General features: G+C 33.9%; 2 protein-coding genes across 3 annotated transcripts; one reads left to right on the top strand and one right to left on the bottom strand.

Annotated features, from left to right (window-relative positions):
- Positions 1 to 723: 723 nt before the first annotated feature.
- LOC104890060 (pseudouridine-5'-phosphate glycosidase) lies at positions 724 to 8034 on the bottom strand. Its single transcript, XM_010675418.4, has 13 exons — positions 7781 to 8034; positions 7504 to 7594; positions 6706 to 6816; positions 6246 to 6328; positions 4168 to 4227; positions 4020 to 4080; positions 2893 to 2999; positions 2721 to 2798; positions 2207 to 2252; positions 2003 to 2123; positions 1805 to 1890; positions 1535 to 1667; positions 724 to 1128 (listed from the first exon to the last, which is right to left on the bottom strand). Exons 1-12 carry the CDS (start codon positions 7862 to 7864, stop codon positions 1573 to 1575), a joined length of 1023 nt encoding a protein of 340 aa, XP_010673720.1. The 5' UTR covers positions 7865 to 8034; the 3' UTR covers positions 724 to 1128; positions 1535 to 1572.
- A 2277-nt stretch (positions 8035 to 10311) lies between these two features.
- LOC104890061 (hypothetical protein) lies at positions 10312 to 14952 on the top strand. Of its 2 annotated transcripts, none has more exons than XM_057394537.1 (9): positions 10312 to 10687; positions 12263 to 12375; positions 12570 to 12623; positions 12730 to 12814; positions 13153 to 13258; positions 13366 to 13452; positions 13580 to 13677; positions 14197 to 14306; positions 14412 to 14952. In XM_057394537.1, the coding sequence occupies exons 1-9, from the start codon at positions 10402 to 10404 to the stop codon at positions 14493 to 14495; spliced, it is 1023 nt and encodes a 340-aa protein (XP_057250520.1). In that variant the 5' UTR covers positions 10312 to 10401; the 3' UTR covers positions 14496 to 14952. The 2 variants fall into 2 exon arrangements, with proteins under 2 accessions (XP_057250520.1, XP_010673722.3); XM_010675420.4 differs by having other exon boundaries at positions 10314 to 10687; positions 14435 to 14952.
- The last annotated feature ends 4381 nt before the right edge of the window (positions 14953 to 19333 follow it).

Genomic DNA, 19333 nt, shown 5'->3' with positions numbered 1-19333 from the left:
ATAATCAATTATTCTCATTAATGTATACGAAAAAATATACTCACATGAGATTTTGTTAGATTCACTCTCAATATTTAAATTTATAATATTGACTTTATTTTTTATTAATACAAAATAAAAGATATTGTCAGTCAAAGATAGGTTTTGGAGACGAAAAGAAAAAAAAAAACAGAAACTAGTACGTAACGCAACCACCAAGTCATGTTTCCACTATACCATGTTTGATAAACTTTTAGAATAAGGTGGGAAAAATATTATAAATAAATTTTAGAAAAACTGAAATTATGAATACTATAATAAAATAGTATGATTTTCTTGACTGTTTAACAATAAAACCGACCTATTAATAATTATAAACATATAGATATAGTGGGACTGCAACTGCAGCTTGTATACACAAACTTGCAGACAAAAACATAAGTTGTTGGATGACCAAATTGTCTTTGGATCTCACATGAATGTTGTAGTGGAGTTTTTGTTGAAACCACGTTCACCTGTTTCAAATTTGAAACAAACCCCATTCACATTATTAAACTTTTTTTTTAAGGTAAGGCGAAAGCGTCCTAATTGGACCAGAATCTCGCACAGGTCAACCCGACTTGGATTTGCAGGCAAGGCCTCTTGGAAGTAGGGGATGGTAAGGGGAAATCTTCGCCCCCAAAGTGCTCCTAGTGGAGTTTGATCCAACAAACTAAATCACTAGACCAAGTACTACTTGGTACATTATTAAACTAGACCATATAATATAACTGAACTACACTAATACAAATATAATAGTATGTTTTCAGCTTTGTAACATTTGTACTTCATTTTAAGCTTTCCATGAAATAAATCACAAAAAGAGATAATGGTCTCCAAAGGAGGACAGCAAATGAGTCATATAACATGAAGCCATAACTGATCATGGGCCGGGCAAAATCGGGTCAAGCAGTCTTTGATGCCAGGACACAAGCCCGAAAATTGCCATCGTTTGAGCCGGAAATGCTGCAATTCAACCCGAACACGACATACTTGATATGCTTTGCTCTAAGGGACCCCTAGCTCAGCAATGAAGGGTGGAAACCGACCAATTTTCCATCAACATTACTTTTGAGAGTTCTATGACACCATGTAGCATACTAGTATGAGCTGCAAGAGCAAGAACTGTATTAGTAAATTATATGTAACAACCGTGGCTAGATGAAGAGTATTTTTCTCCAGAAAATGTATTTCTCGTATTATCTAAGTGGTCATTCTTTATAAATGGAACCAAAGGCCTATATGTTCCATCCTCATTTGGGTTAATTACGCCAACAAGCTCATACATCTAAAGTAGAGCTAAGAAACGATCCAAATACAAAATCGACCTAGACACGACCCATTAGATCAATTTGTTATATCATGCATGTATCCTACCTTTTTAAAAGACTGATGTTTGAGAGCAACCAAAAATCGAAACGAGACCAGCCACAAACACAACCCGTTTACCCAAATTGTCAGCTCTAATCTCACGCAGATGGAGTCCAAAATATAGATAGTTAGATTAGATACATACCCAGCCATGTAGCCAAAGATCCCGAGTATAGATGACTTTCAAGATTTGACTTGACAATCATATCCTCTTAATTGGGAAAGACAAACAGCAATCTTGGAACCTACAGCTGCATTATTCTTCACAAGAGCGATATCTAGACGTAAGTCAAGGAAACATACCAGCCAATTCAACAAAATCAAGAATCGGAAGTTGGAATCTCGAGTGAAAATGCAGCAGAGTTGATTCAGTTGTATTGAAGCTAAATCAGAATTTTAGGGCACCAAAGGATACTAGAAGTCAATGAAGCTCCTCCAGTCAATTCGTTTACTTTCGAAAGCAAGAATGGGGTTTCAGCACTTCCCTTTATGTTCTGTGCCCTGAAAAATATTCCAAATCAATTCACATTAAGACTTAATTAGAGATACTACAAGCAGATTTAACTCAATTATAATTGAGAAATTTTATGAGATTAGTATGATAGTATCTAACCTTGCTTCAGTCAAGGCTCTCTGTATTGCAGATTCAACAAAGCTTCCAGAAGCAGAATGTTCTTTCGGAATAGGAACTGCAATTAGTATACCAGTTCCGAGCTTGAGTTTTGTGTTGGCATCTGCAATTTAAAGGATTTCCATCAAAATGACAAGAAATATCCAGCATAAGAGATCAAAGAAATGGTAAGTAATTTGTCAGCACCTATTAAGCGAGCAGCATCTTCTGGGGAGTTTATGCGACAAGAAACCTAAAAACAAAGCATTAAACGATAATATATTCTTATTTTACAAGAGATTGCTCTATATACAGGAATAACATATTTCAAGAGACCTGAAAATGCACTACATGATACATGTCCACTATTTAGATTATATAGGTATTTGAGGTACATGGAGCCAAGGACTCTGTTCAAAGATATCTGACCATTTTAAGACCTTCTGATTCCATTTATCGTCATTCAATATATTCATGCACTGTGATTTTTTCGTTTGACATATATCAACACATTATAACTTGGCAGTTTTAAATATCAATGCATTAACTCACAACTTCTAAGAGCTTGTACATGACCTCGAATGACAGCCAATAGGAAAAGGAGAAAAGTATCATTATATGAAATAGGAATTGATGGCCTAAATACTCTTAGACTAATGCCAGATTTCCTATATGCTACTCGCCAGAAAATAATGAAATTATAGAAGTGATGATAGTATACCTTACAGCCGCTTGTTTCAGTAAAGAAGGCAGGAAACTCATTAGTCCTATATCCAGCAACACAAACTCCCTGGGTTTCCTGTGCCAAACAAATGGGACAAAATGAAGACCTTGAGCTGATATAGGTTATGGAGGCAAGATGAAATTCTGGATCTTTCATAGGTTTACAGTACCAAGTATTCGAGGGTTCTAGATATGTCAAGAATTGATTTAGCACCAGCAGAAACCACTGCTACTGGAGTCTTCCCAAGCTCAGTAAGATCAGATGACACATCCATGGCTGCAAGAAAAGTATTAAAACCAAGAACAATGTATAAGAGTGTTGGTCACTATTGACTCAAGCTGACAAACATTTTCCCTTTTACATCCAGGGAGAAATTTTAAAATTACACAACTAAAAGATTTGGTAACTTAAGTTATGGATTTGGCCTCCGTGGATTTTAGTTTTGTTATTCGATATCAACAAACTCACTCCTAAAATATATTACAGCAACATGATCATAATGGCAGGGCTGGGGAAAACTCTGCACATTCTGCAATAGAACAAGTAAACACCCATTAACAGAAAGCTATATTTGTTGCATAACAAGGAATGTCACTGTTTCTTATAAGAGGACATCAGGCTTCCCTGAATCCACTCTCTAACGCGATACAGGCATACAACATTATCAAAACAATTTTTTTCATCAAGTTAACAGATACGCAAAAAAAATATGTCAAGATGCATATCAGCACATATTTAAAGATAAATACAAATATACACACACATATTAACATCATCCTCATCATCATCAAGCTGGGAAATCTGCCAATGTAGTAACATAATCCAAGACTTCATAGAAGATATACTACTTCTGGTCTTCTAAACCAACATAACCCCAATACCTATAAAGAGGTTCCCACCTGGGGCATATCAAAGAGAGTCGAGTATATCCAGTCTCTCCCTATGATAAGCTGATAGCAGAAAGGTTTTTTCTTTCGACTCTTGATTAGAAACACAATGTCTATATAGAACTTCACATTTAAGACTGCAGGAACGTTCATCCATTTTGATTTAGTCCTGAAAATAGATACACTAAAAGAAAATGATAATTATTTAATAAAGCAAATAACAAGGACAATGAGAAGAGCTCTGTTTGTTAGATTTCCAAAATCAACTGCCAATCACAATGTAATGTATGAGTCTTATGAAATATATTCTGGAGCGTCTATGGCCTTGTTCACTCCTGACCCTGGCTAGTCTAGGTCAAGTGTGCTAAACTTTTGTTTACATATCACAGCATTAGAAAAGAGTAATTACTTTGCTCTCCGTGTCTGTGTACTCCTCCAATTCCTCCGGTCACAAAGACTGAAATGCCAACCTGCAATAGTACTCATGATAGTCAGCCAACAAATGAAGATAGGAAAGGACACAAACTGTGCAATGCAATGTTGGGGACATAGCTGACCATTGAGGCAAAAAACATTGTTGCCGAAACTGTTGTAGCACCATTTCCTCCAGCGGCAATCTAGAGCAAAAGTTAGATAGTTTACTTCAAGTGAAATTAGAACCAAGCGCAATACATTCATGTACAATAAACATTGTTTGTCGAAGAAGCATGAAGACCAAACGAGACAAGTAAGAAAGACGAACTAATTGAGAAGTTTATTTGCTATACACACTTCAGGTAGTTTGTCACCTGTCAGAGATTTCCTGACAGCCAGGTTCATTTGACAAAACTATAAGGGGATGCATCCTTGTCCTTCATTGACACCGAGCTCCTGGCTGGCCCCAGTAATATGCTAAGTACTGATATAAGGGGGAAGGGACACTTTAGGTAGTACTTTCATAAGTTAGTGGCTTGGAGAATAAGTAAGTTTGGTTAGAATAGAAACTCTATAAATAGAGGAAGTTAGATCAGGGAAAGCATGGAAAATATTAATGAGAGTTCTGGTGAGCTAAAGAATTTATTAGGAAGGATCAAGCCTTTTGGAAGTTTGTTACTATATTTACATATTTTCTGCAATTTCCATTTTATTAATACAAATCCATTTTCAGTCCTTAATCATCATTTCAAGCTATATTAGCTATGTCAGTTCTTAAACTAATAACTCGCAAAAAGAGAGAAGAAAAGACAGCGCAAAGAGGCTGGAAGCTTGAAGGATCACAGTGCAGGATAAAGAGACAGCCTGTCTAGATAGACTAGATTCCTAAACATTGGTAATAACCATTAAACATGATATGAAATATGTAACTTTTGAGAGTTCAGATGATTTATGAGACAATAATATCACACCATATCACACCATTACCCTAATATCTCTAGTAGCTTAGGGACTCAAACATATACAACCTTAACCATAGAGCTGCAAAAAAGTCCTCTTTGATCCTCAGCCTTACAATTGCAAAGAGGTTTTCTCAAATATACCAGAAGCAAGGCAACTCACTGGCAACCACTACCAGTACACAGCAAAAATAATAAGTTAAGGATAGTTTTGAAAAGAAATAAAGAAACTCTCTGATCTAATCCATCATAATCCAAATTCTAAAGTTAGAAACTTTACCCACTAAGAGACTCCTCAAAGTTCAATGACAAAAGCATGACTATCTTTGATATAAGCTAAATTAAGCTACATAATTGGCGCAAATCATGTTCGTCTGGTCGTCACTGATGTCTTTAAATAAAAATCATATAGCGTGGATGGATTAGCAGTTACAAATACATCAATTTCTTCCCAAAAAGTTGATGGCTAGAGTAGAAGCTTAAAAGACAACCCAGTCGCAACATGATAGCTAATAGCTTTCACTTATTGGGATTTTTCAATAAGAAAAAAAAAGCACCAGTAATATATGTAAAGTGAACAGGTGGATTTCGAAGATACATGCAGAGTACAAATTCTGATTTAGCAGCTTCACAAAAATATATCACTGTATAACAGGTTGAACCCCCCCCCCCAACAGCCCCACCCCCCAACCAAAAAAAAACACGCACACAAACATCAACATAAGTCCCCAATGTCTCTAGATAATTTTAACCCGGGCGATGCAGTGATGAGGCAAGTAACGTCATCCACAGAGGCTATTCACATTTGAGCTGAAGCACAACAACTGTTTGCAGCTTGATAATAATAAGAAGCATGGAAACTTAAAGGAACTAGTTTGTCTTAGTCCCCAATAATCCCAAACCAGAGAATGTTCCCCCCCCCCCTTCCCGGTTCAGCCAAACAGAGGTGAAAGCTTAAATTTATTGTTGAAATTGAAATACTTTTAACTTCAATAGAAAAATAGGTCTAACAGCAATTTATTTTCACAGGGCTTTCCTCAAACATTTTCAAACTCTAAGCACATGAGAACCACATGAATAAGATGGAACAAAAGTGTGGCTACATGAGAGATCAGCATGTAGTCATGTATGGGCTTAATTATCAACACTTGAAACATAAAGCTGCTTCCATATGAACAAAAGTGGAAAAGGCGCCAATTTTAAGATATATAAGTATCAAATTTCCTTCTTCAGGCAGATCCAAGGCTGAAGGAAGCACTTACAACTGCAGCAATGTCACGACGAGCAGTCTTTAGAACTTGAGCTCCAGTTCTAGCAAGTCGTTCCAGTTCTTCACTTTGGAGACCTAATCATTACAATAGATTTGTTAAACTTAGGGACAGACGAAACTTCGATATTTTCCCACTTAATTAAGATGTTTTTTAACGCGCGGGGGGGGGGGGAGTACATTAGCAGATTTCATCATGCATCTACTATTACAAGTAGAAAACTGTTTGCAATCTCCAATGATGACTAATGAACAAAATCATATAAGATAAAATCCACATTTCTCTATCCTTAGTTCTCGTTTCTTTGAAGAGACAACCCCCCCCCCCTACCCCACATCCACAAACACACATAAAAAGAGGACATCTACACATATTACCTGATAACTTGAGCAAAATACATAGCGAATATGTAATAGACAACAGTAGGGCAAATAAAGGATTGAGAAGTAAGCACCTATGCGTGGAATTCCATCCAATATAGCAATGGTTGCAGGAATAGCTCCATTACTTCTCACAATTGCCTCTATTTCCTTCGCAGTTTCCAAGTTTTGAGGGTAGGGCATTCCTGATATCATCATACATAGAGCAGTCAGCAAGAGCAAGGGAAATTGGTAGAAAGAAATCAACAATTCATTAGCCAGTTGGTCGTATTACTCGTTTACACTAATACAGTTCATTTTAGAAACAGTCAACCCAAGGAAGGACACAGTACTTCCACATCCAAGCATACAAAAACATCAAATAATATTCAAAAATAACCAGGTCCAACCGTCCAATCCTTACAATTCTTGTTCTTTTATTGCGTAGAAATTCTAATTTTCTAGTTCATGAATTCACAAATCAAATTCATATGTTCAAAGTGCAAAGAAAAACTCGAAATTGCGCACATTCTCCCTTTAATTCCTTTGAGGAAGATTATTGTAATAGCCACTTATAACCTCTTTCAGAATCCAAAATTCCACTTCAAGACAGCAAAAATACATTAGAACCAGCCCACATTTCCTTTCAATTGAAGGAACTATAGTTTTAACACGCGCGCACACACACGTACATGAGCACGTGCATACACACACATACACGTACACACAAAAGTTTCAATTTCAGCCTAACTATATAATCCAACTTCATGTAAATTACAACATATTTGAGCTCAATAATCAAATTTTACAGCCAACCACAAAACCCTTTTCAATCAAAGTAACAAGTACAGAAATTCACAGTAAAAGACTATATTTTACAGCATACAACATACCATGGCAAATAATAGTAGACTCCAAAGCAACAACTGCAGCTCCACGAGATAAAGCATCAGAAACTTCAGGGCTTATTTTGATCAACCCACCCTACATTACATTACACCAAAGTTCAAAATTTGACATTTCCTTCAAAATCTAAACAAAATACTATCTACCCATCAAAATATTCATAAAGCACAGCACAATAAATAATCAAAGAAATCAAAACAATAATAAAAAATATATGGCGGGCAATCAAAATAACATAAAATTGAAAGGTTCATGACATGAAACCTTTGAAAGATGAGAACTTGAAGAAGAAGGTTGAGGGTGTAGATGTCTTCTGATGTTAGAGAGTCTCAGTGCTGCTGAATCCATTTCTGAATTTTCTACTCAGCAGTAGAAGAGAATGAGACCCTTTGTTTGACTGTTGAACTGAACAAGTTTTTCTTTTTTTGGGTGGTTTTTATACTGACAGAATCTATATGAAGATGGAGCAGTTTACCACATCTGGATTCTGGGGTTCTGTACCAGGCCCAGCCTCATAAGAACTTAAGAAGAGCATTATAAGAAGACCCGTTTGTACCATTTGATTTTATGTTTGAGCATCTCAATTACACCCTTCTGGCATTCTGGGTTTGTTTACTCCAACTCGTTTTTGCCAAACTTAGGATATGTTTAGTTCACCTGAAATTTTCTGATCTGAACTTATCTGAATTGATCTGATTACAAGATCTTATCTTTTAGATTTTTCACAATATATAAGGAAAAATATAGTCATGTGGGCTCTTGTTTGATTCTTACTAATATGTAATTAAAGATATAATGACTTTTAAATATAAGCATGATCTGAACTGATCTGATCTGAACTGATCTGATCTGATTAGATCTGAAATAAGCAAAAATAAGGTGAACTGAACATAGCCTTAAGGCATGTTCTCCCCAACTTATTTCAGTTCAGTTCAGTTTTAAACAATACTTTTACTCTCACATATCACTATTCATTTCAGTTCACTTTTTCAGTTCAGCTATTTTATGTCGAAAAAAACATGCCCTCACTCATTTTTGCCGAACTTAATCTTGCTAGATTTGGCTTATTGTTGATAAACTTAACTTAATATTTTGTTGAAATTAACTTGTTTTTACTGAAACTTATTTTAATAACTTGAGGAGAACAGCTTCTTAGAATAACACGTATGTTAAAACTTAAATGTAATTAGATTCTATTGTATTGGCCTTGGTAGAAATAAGTTTTTAAGTTTTATTCAGTTCATTTATGTGAGAATAAATTTCATTTAGTATTAAAAAAAAAATATGCTATATATAGTCCTTACAGTTGCATATAAGACATAAATACACTACTTAAAATGGAAATAAGTTGTGAATTAATGGAAAAATTTTGCATCAACTGATATAATAAATGATCAATTAATGCAACTTATTTTCATTTTTAGCTTCTTATATATAGTCCTTAGAGCTGCATATAGTTTTTTCCTTAAAAAATGTAAATTATATGAGAGACAACAATAAAGATTTCGTAAAATAAGTTTATTTCTTGTTTAGTAAAAATAAGTTCAATTAAAAAAACATATCCGCAGATATACATTCGTTAAATAATAATAAGTTCTTTGTAAAAAAAAAAGTAAAATTTTGTTAAAATGAAGAGGGCATTTGCGTTCATCAAAAATCTACCGGTTAAGTTGAAGGAGAGATTTTACCAATTTCACATGGTTACGGTATGGAGCAATGATATACTTGTAGTTGAGTAAGAGCAACATTATTCTATCATATCAAAGTACAATATTAATAAATGGAAACTTTTCTTACCCAGGACATAGCCCGAGCCTAATAACTAGTTTATTAGTAATTGTAAGAATATTAGTATGCATATACCCCCAAGCAGGGCTCCAAGTTCAGAAATTGTGTCTTCCTATTGTGCACGGGTTGAGAATGAAAGGTCAAATGCACACATCTATCGAATAGGTAAAAATCACTAGAGTTTGAAAAGGAGCAGGATTTGGTGCGGACGTGCGGTGGCTCGTTGGCCAAAGCGTGGATTATGGACTAGGGTGCACAATGTTCATGGTGCATCCAAAAAGAACATACAATTAATATAAAAGAACACGAACTTTTTTCAACAACTTTTCTAGTTATAAAAAGAACACACAGCTTAAAATTAAAGAACGTGTAAATCTATATTTATAAAAGAACAAATGTTATAATGAAAAGAACATATAGTAAATGAACATCTACACTCAAGGTAAAAGAACATATACCTTTAAATTTAAATTCGAAAAAGGAATCTTTACTTGCAAAATTCAAGGAAACAAATGACAATAATTTTTTAAAATTATAGACTCTAAAAATGATAAAACGACGTAGTTTAGAAAAGGGTGCACCATGCTCTACATGCACTTGGGTGCATGTACTTATTTGTGCTCGTTGGCTGCTACAAGAATGGAATATTTGAAAGCACTCGGACTTGCTTGCTATTAATAAGCCAACCTTTTGATCTATACACTCTGCATAGATTGACATAATGCAAAAGGCCCCCATTAGCACACTCGAATTTGCCAATAATCTCATTGTTCGATGGCACATCAATCTTGAATTACAACCTATCTCTCCATCTCATGTAAAATATTAATAAATGAAAATTATAATTACTCGGGCATAACCCGGACATAAAAACTAGTTAAAATCGATAAAAGCAAATTTGATCATAATTAAGACTGCTATATCAATTATTTTATTTATAATATCTTTAAAAAAGAGAGGATAAAAAAACAAAAAACTGATATCAACCAGGTATATGGTCCAGAAAATTTGAAATTCTTTGCCCAACAAACCATAAACTTGGAGTAACAACCACCAGTTCAAGTTCCTGCTTCTCTCTCTCCTCCTCTACTGCATTCATGGCAACAAAACTGTCATTCCCTCCAATTCTAAATTCATCCTTCAAAGATCAAAGAACCCTAAAAACTTTTCAATCAATCACTCCTCTTTCTTTGACACCCACAAATTATTGGCCTTGTTTAAAGCCCAATTTCAGAAGTTTTTGCTCAGTAAATTCATCAGTAATTCGTGCTGTTAAAGAAGATGTCATTCAATCATCAGATTCAAAGACAACCTTTGATTCCAATCCTTCTTCAGCTTCAGCTTCTAAGTTGGTTCTTGTTGTTGGTGGCTCTGGTGGTGTTGGTAACTCTCTTTATTCATGTCTCGTATATTTCCTCCGTTTAGAAATAGTCGCACCATTTTATAGTCGCACCATTTTAAAGTTTACCTTTGTCGATGCACGATTTCAACCATTAATAACTTAGGTATCGTTTGGTTGCACTTGGGAAGTTGATCTTCCCTTGATTTTTCACATGAAAATTCACTTCCCAGGAAGTAAACAAAATTGTTTTGTAAGCTATGGGAAGATGGAATTCCCATGGGAAGTGACACTTACCTACGGGGAACTAGGTAAGCAACTTCCCCCATTGTGTGGGAAGTAGAACGTCCTAGGAAGTGCAAATTCTCATGATTTTGCCAACCAAACAACTCCATATGCTTCTACTTCCTAGGAATTTGCACTTCCCATGATTTGTTTTGTCAACCAAACAAGAGTAGTTATTAGCCCAAACTGATAGGAAAATTTTCATTTATTAATATTATACTTTAAAATGATAATACTGAATACCACTTGGTCAAGTGGTTAAGAGTTTAATTTATGAACTTGAAGTCACTAGATTATTACCTATACTATTTTTAACATATGTGGATTACATGAAGTAAAACACCTTTAAGACGAGTGTCACATGGCACCGATTTTTGTGTGGGAATGACTTTTAATATATTTATTTATGAAGATGATGGATAAGTAAAAATTATAAAAAGTTAAAAGTTTTAACATTCTTTAGATTTTTTTAATAATATATTGGTTGTTCTTCTTCAGTTAAGCTTCTTTTGTTGGGTAGAAAAACTGTGATTGCACTAGTGCAAACTTGCAATTCTTTTCCAGCTAATTTTGGCGCCATTTTCGAGCATTGATGATGTTCTAGAATGTGAATTTGTTGATCTTACTTTGTAAGAAATTTAAAACTTTGCCTTAGTAGTTAGTTGTACTTAGAAATAGACATGTTGGTCTTTGTATTTTTGTTGTGTTTTGTGTTAAACCTAATAGCTTCATGTTCTAAGGCAAAAATTGTTGATTACTAGAGTGTTGGTTTAAGTTCTTATCTGGTAAGATTATTTTATGATGATGGTTTTTTGTAACTAATATTATGATGATTAGTAAAACTATCTATAATTTGCTTCCAATGAACTACAAACTCAATCTTGGCTTGTTTTTATATATTAGATTGTAATGCACAATTTTGAAGGAAACACAATGTACTTTCCCTGCTTACTCACTTAAAACTAGCAAGCATTTGAGTTCCTCAAGATACTCGAGGCTTTCATTCCCAACCAAACCTTAGCTACGAGGTTTTCATATCAAATCCGTATATTTATAATTACGATACAAGAAAGATATAGTCACGTGGGATCTTATTACAATCATAAAATTGTGTATTTTCTAATTATCAACTGTATTTTAATACGTTATTTATATGTAATTAAATATATTAATAGGCAAAGATGTGCATCAAAGACCAAGAAAAAAACAAATTGGTAAAGTATATTGAGACAAGAAGGAGCAGTATCTCTAGATGTGTTCCAAGGTTTAAACTTTGAAGTAGGGATAGGAAAGAAGTTTGGATCATTGGAATACTTTTTGTTGCTTCTTTGCAGGGCAGATCGTAGTGGCGTCATTGATCAGCCGCAATATCAAAGTACGGCTTTTATTGCGAGATCCTGAAAAAGCAGCCAAATTGTTTGGTGAACAAGATGAAGAGCAACTACAGGTAATTAATTCAATATGTTCTAATCGATAACTCGATATGGACTATGAACTAGTATAAATGTAAGACATTGCTGTCCATAATTTCCTCTCCTATACCTGATGGTATTTCATGTCGCGAGCTAGTCTCTTTTCCTTTCATTTATGTCCTGTGAAGATTTAAAGTTTATATTAAAGGAGCTTTTAGAACTTTGGCAGGTGTGTAAGGGGGACACAAGGAACCAAGCAGATCTGGATCCATCGATTCTTGAGGTCCGTCCTAATGAGAACACCTTGAGTCGAGTTAGAGTAGGTTTAGTATAATGATTAACCTGTGGATTGATAATGTGGGTAAATTCTGGACAAATCTGTCTTTTAGGGTGTCACACATGTTATATGCTGCACAGGGACGACAGCCTTTCCTTCACGAAGATGGGATGGAGACAACACACCTGAAAGAGTAGGTCTGTTGCTTCTTGAATGCAGTCATATTATGCAAGTATGTATATACACTATCATATGATATCTGAAAAAGGTGTCACGTTTCCTAATATAAAGGTCTATGAGTGGCTTTCCTCATATGCATTTAAATCAAGCGATAGAAATGGGATAGAATACTACTTAAATTTTTGTACGGGTACAAATACAATCATGTCATATCATTAATGAGAGACTGAAACAATGTGATAACTAACTCCAGACAGATAAAATAGCTGACATGGTAACTGGCAACTATTATACCTGTTTTTGGATCACTTGCCTGATCTTCGTGCTGACTGGTAATTTGTGTACTAATCTGCAGATTGGGAAGGTTTGAGAAACCTCATATCCATACTTCCGTCAACTCTGAAAAGATTCATTCTTGTTTCATCAATTGGAGTGACCAAGTTCAATGAACTACCATGGAGGTACGACTTTTCACATATACATACTACATAGTGTGGTAGTTGATGACTGACCTGATCAAACTGCTAACTGGCTTGTTTGATCAATTTTCCCGATGTTCATCCTGCAGCGTCATGAATCTTTTTGGCGTTTTGAAGTACAAAAAGATGGGAGAGGATTTTCTTTGTGATTCTGGTATACCTTATACTATAATCAGGTTCGATTTGTGGGACTCTAAATGAATTGCCAGGATCTGATGCACACCACTAATTGTATAAATAAGATCATTATAATTAGACTATTATTGTAATATAATTTCTCATGGGCATTGCCTTTTGTACTAGACCTGGAAGGTTGACTGATGGCCCGTATACCTCATATGATCTCAATACTCTGCTCAGAGCAACAGCTGGGGAGCGCCGTGCTGTCCTCATAGGTCAAGGTATGCTACTTTTGCCACCTTCAAGACACTTAATTGCATGCTTACTAGTTTCACAAGTGAATGTTTTTGGTTACGGAATCAAATATTATATCCGAAGAGCATAATCATGCTTCTGGCAATTCTTAAACTAAGTCAATCATTCTTCTGCATGCAAACTACATTGCTATCTGCATGCTATGTACAGTTTATAGGACTGTTCTTTCTTCACTCGAGAGAATAGAATTAACATCAAGCGGGGAACTTTCTAGTACACTTTTTCATGAATGGCTCCATGAAAAATTTCGGAAACACAACCGAAACCTTTCCTAGAATTCAAAGATTCGGAAACAGGTAACATGACCTTGCAAAGATTCGGAACAAGTGACGGTACCTTCTGGAGAGTTTTCATGCATCAAAAGTACTATGGTTCCCCCATCTTATTGCATATTATGCTTCCTTTTATGGAACTTAATAATATCCCTCTTTGTGACATGTTTCTGTATTTCCTCATCTGTCTACCCTTTCTTGAATTTTGACCAGGAGATACGCTTATTGGAGAAGCAAGTCGAATTGTCGTTGCTGAGGCTTGTATACAGTCACTGGATATTGAATCCACAGAAGGGCAGATTTTTGAAATTAATTCTGTTCAGGTTATATAATACTTGAAATTCTTTCTCTCTGAATTGTCATATACTAGTAGCATTTTCTTTCTGCATTTTTTCACCAAAAGTTGAAGATTATCTTGTTATCTTTAGGTTGAGAGTGTTGTATATTGCAGGGAGATGGACCAGGAAGTGATCCACAGAAATGGAGAGAACTGTTCGACGCTGCTCGGGTGAGATAAGAATGCCTGATTAACATGCAGAAGGCTGATATTCTAAATTAGTTCCAGTGTTGAATCATTTTTCGTCTTTCTGCACTGTTGTGCTGTATAGACATATAGTAACTATAGTCTATAGATGACATGAATGCTAAATATAGTGTATAAAAGCATTTATAGCAGTGTTGCATTTCCTGAAAAATACTCTTCTTGGGAAACTTTTCAACAAAGAAATAGAGGTCAAGTATATGGGAGATATGGAGAAAAATCAAGGTAACCAACTGATAGGCTGATAGCCATTTCTATGTTTTAAGATGTCCAAATTCACCCATGCTCAGTGATTGATTGGAATATAGTAATAGATTTTGGTATTGGTCTACAATTCCATGTAAATATGTGTGGAAAGTCTTAATATTATCCACAACATTTGATTTCCCTCATCAATTTCTATTCATACATGACTACTTGAGGATGCACTAACATTCTCATGGATGTTAAGGTTTTTTGTTGTCTACTAAATGGTGATTAGTTATTGGATTTATCCGTATCAACCGTAATATATATTTCTTCCGTTCTTTTTCTACTACAATAATTGGGCTTTTACACTATTTGCTCACCATCCTTTTCACTATCTATTGTGATTTTTACGTAAAGAAATATATTGTCATGTGGGGCCTTGTCAGATTCGTTTCAATATACCCCTTTCAAGATGCATGCAACACTTTCCATTTAGGGGTTTTTCATGATAGATGCAACTCTTTTTTTAACCTTATTTGGTAATTTTTTTGGGCTGTGAAATTACTTAAATGTCCTTATCTTATAAAATTAGTATTAATTACATATTCTAATACTTCCTCCGTTTCATAATACTAGCTACGCTTCTCAATTCACGGACTCCTATGCAATTTTGGAGAAGAGAGAGGTAGAGAGTAAAAAGAAAAGAGACCCATATGAGAGGAGAGAGATAAAGAGAGTTTATTGCCGAAAAAGGAAGTGTAGCAAGTAATGTGAAACTTCCCACAAAGACAAGTATAGCGAATATTATCGCCTCGCCTTCCTCCTTTGTGTTTCATGTCTGCTCAGTTGAGCCGGAGGTATGGAAAATACCTCTTGATGGTATGGCTTAGTATCTCCCATATGGAGTATCAAAGTTCAAGTGTTGGTGCAAGCAAAATTTCAATATGGTTGGAGAGGAGGGTTGGGACTTGTTGGGTCTCTGTGTGAGGGTAGCCGAGAAGAAATTTATCTTATCACGGATTCTTGAAAAAGTGTCCAAATATATATATACATATATCACCTCCGTATTTTTATATTTGCACCATTTGCTTTTTAGCACTATTCATCACCTAACCTTGTAATGTCGTCTCACACTATTATACAAGAAAAACCATAGTCAAGTTGGGTCTTGTTAGGTTTATCTCGTGATGATTCCAAATATCAAATTTTTATAATTTTTACTTATGTCAAATAAGAGATATTGACATTTAATTAAGTATCTCGACAAATGTGAAAAAACAAATAATACAACTAAAAAAATATAGAGGTAGTATATTGTAAATATTTTGATATTAATGTAGGCCCAAGTATCCAAATGGGCTAAAACTGAATTCTCAATATGTACTTTAGCCATATTTATTCATACTTTAAATTTGTTGGCTATGCTTTTAATAAAAAAAACTAATATTGAACATGTATTGTAGTAGTAGTTACTAGGCCTGAATTACATCATGAATAATTACAATTTTTATTTATTAATAGTTATTTTAAATTATAACACCAAATATTACGGTTTAATGGTTAGAGCTTTAATGTAACGACTTGAAGTAATGAGATTACATTTTACATCATGCATTCTTTAATTTTCTGAACTTCTATTCATCGCCCTAAAAGTACTTAAAATCGCCCTAAAAAAAGTTGAAATTACATCTCTAACCTTTTCCTTCTTTTTCCCTAAACCACCACCACCACCCACCTCACTCCACCATCATCCACCTCCTGCCACCACCACCCCATTGCCACAACCACCCACCATCCACCTGGAAGGAGTCAATTTTTTTTAAGACGATGACCGCGAACGTCTGGCCTGGAAGTTTGCTCCATGAGGTGAACGTCTGGCCTGGACGTTCACTCCATAAGGCGAAAGTCTGGCCTGGAAGTTTTCCCCATGGAGCGAACGTCCAGGCCAGACGTTCGCCCATCTTCCTAAAAAAAATTCGCCTGCTTCTAGGTGGGTGGTGGAGGAGGTGGCGGGTGGCAATGGGGAGGTAGGTGATGGCGGGTGGTTGCAGAGAGGTGGCAGGTGGTGGTGTTTGGTGTAAAAAAGAAAAAGGGTAAAATAGTCTATAAAAATAAAATTAGGGTGATTTTAAGTAATTTTGGGACGATATTTAACAAAACCCTTAATTTTATGTGGAGTACATGAACTAAACACTCTAAGCAATAACGTCATATGACAGACTTATCTAGGAACGACTTTTTTAATATACTACTATTAGTATATATGAACCATAATTCACTAGACATATGTGATCATTTCTATTGTTGAATTAAGTTGTTATAATAATAATTTTATGAAACAAATGATTTTTTTTAATAAAACCGATTTTAAATATATAAGCTTAAATATTGAGTCTTAAATAATTAAAGAGCGATTTCTACAACGATATTCGATAATAAATCTAATTATAACAAATCAATCGTTATAAAGCAAAATCACATATCGATAGCTAATTACGAAAAAATGGTGTCAAAATACGAAGTAGCTAAATAATAAAGAAGCAGAGGAAGTACTTAGTTATGGATAAAAAAAAAAGACTTATAATTTCATGCATCCGAATCAACTCAAGTTGATAAAAAAAACAACCAACAAACAAAATGAACTTTAATAAAATTGTTACGGTCCTTTAATACTTCATTCAACATAAGATCGTCCGAGAAAATATGACCATTCAATTGTCATATACATAGCCAAAATTAGTTACGCACTTAGGGCCTACTATTTTCGGCATAAAACAACTTAACTTAACTGAACTGAATCGGGTCGAGTTGAGTTGAGCCGAACTAAACTAAACTAAACTAAACTAAACTAAACTGAATTGAATTAAATTGAATTAAACTGAATTGAATTGAATTGAATGTAATAAATATATAAATAATATGTAAACAATAATAATATGAATATTAAATAATAATTATAATGATAAGTAATACTCCCTCTGTTTTTTTTTTATCTTTCTCACTTGGAATCTTGACACTATTCATGCATAGAGAGAATCTTCTCAAATGTTCACAATTTATAAGAAAAAACATAGTCATGTGGGGTCTTGTTTGATTCGTCTCAATTAATACTTTATTAATATTCAATCGTTATAATTTTTACTAATATATAATGGAAGATATTTAAGTTTTAAAACGTGCATTGGAAGACGCGCACAGGAAAGTTATAATGATAAAAAAAACAGAGGGAGTAATAATGAATAATTAAAAATGAATATAATAATAGTATTTTGGATATTTTAAAATGATAGTTATAAATAAATAATACTAATAATTATAAATTAATAATAATAATAACTAATGATAATAATGATAATTAATAATAATAATTTTATATTATTTGTATTAATATATTAATACTTGATGATGATTATATAGTAATAATATCTAAGAAGTAAATTACTATTACTATTTTAATAATTATATTTAATAATATAATAATATTTAGTAATAAAAATAATGTTTGGGTCGGACCACGCAAAATTGCATCATAAACCGTTTTGACGCGATCTGATTGGTTTATGGGTTAAAAAACGTGGGTTTATTTGTGCTTTTGACCTAAACCATGTTCCTTCTAATAATAATAGTAATAATTAGGAGTAGAGCTATAATAAACAAAATAATATATAGAGATAATAATAATAATAATACTTAATAATAATAATATAAAAATAAATAATAATAAGAGTAATTAGTAAAATAAATTAGACCAATATAATAATAATATCTAACAAAATGGTTATAAAAGAATGAAACTGAATTGAACTTAAAATAAGTTGGGGTTAACCGACCCTTACTCTAATAGTCTAATGTGCATTATCCTAGATAAAAACCTAATCAAAACCACAATTAGATAAAACTTGATTTATCCAATAAATTATTTACCAACTATTAATAAAATCTAATGCATGGTAGAATCCTACTCATCAATATCAACGAAAAGGTAATAAACCTGATAAGTAGATAAATTAATTATTACCCATAACAAGACTTTTAACTCCATATTGGACCTTACCCTCCATAAATTGACCAAAAATTCTTCATGATATCATGAGCTCATCACCACTTGTGCTGTTGTATACAAACCTAATTGGCAATATTTTCTCATTCCTTAAGACCCCCACCCCCTTATTTTTTTTAAATTAGAAATTAGAAAATATACTTAAAATCGAATATCAATTTCTACTGGGATACTAGCTTATATAATATACCAGCTCAGAGGTTAGATACAAAACTAAACAGCTCAAAAGTGAATGTCCTAACATATTATTGGGATAAGAATTCGAATCATAAACAATACCCGAAAAATTAAAATAATACTCCACTGAGCTACCACCCCTTCCTTCCTCAGCACCCTTAACAACCCTTTAATCCCCACCATAAAAAAAAACCTCGCTAATAATCCAAAATCCCTAAATATAAAAAAATCCCCAAAAATTATTTTACCCCTATAAACCTAATTATTTCACCTTTTTTCTTCTCTATAAACACGTTTCTCCGAATAGAAAAATAAAAAAAATAATTTTTTCCCCCATTTATTTCAATTTCACCTCTTCCAAAATTATTTATTTTGCCCTCATT

Source organism: Beta vulgaris, chromosome 4 (genome assembly GCF_026745355.1).
Source record: "Beta vulgaris subsp. vulgaris cultivar EL10 chromosome 4, EL10.2, whole genome shotgun sequence".
NCBI lineage: Eukaryota > Viridiplantae > Streptophyta > Magnoliopsida > Caryophyllales > Amaranthaceae > Beta > Beta vulgaris.
The sequence above is the reverse complement of the archived record's forward strand: the minus strand, read 5'-3'. Positions and strand labels throughout refer to the sequence as shown.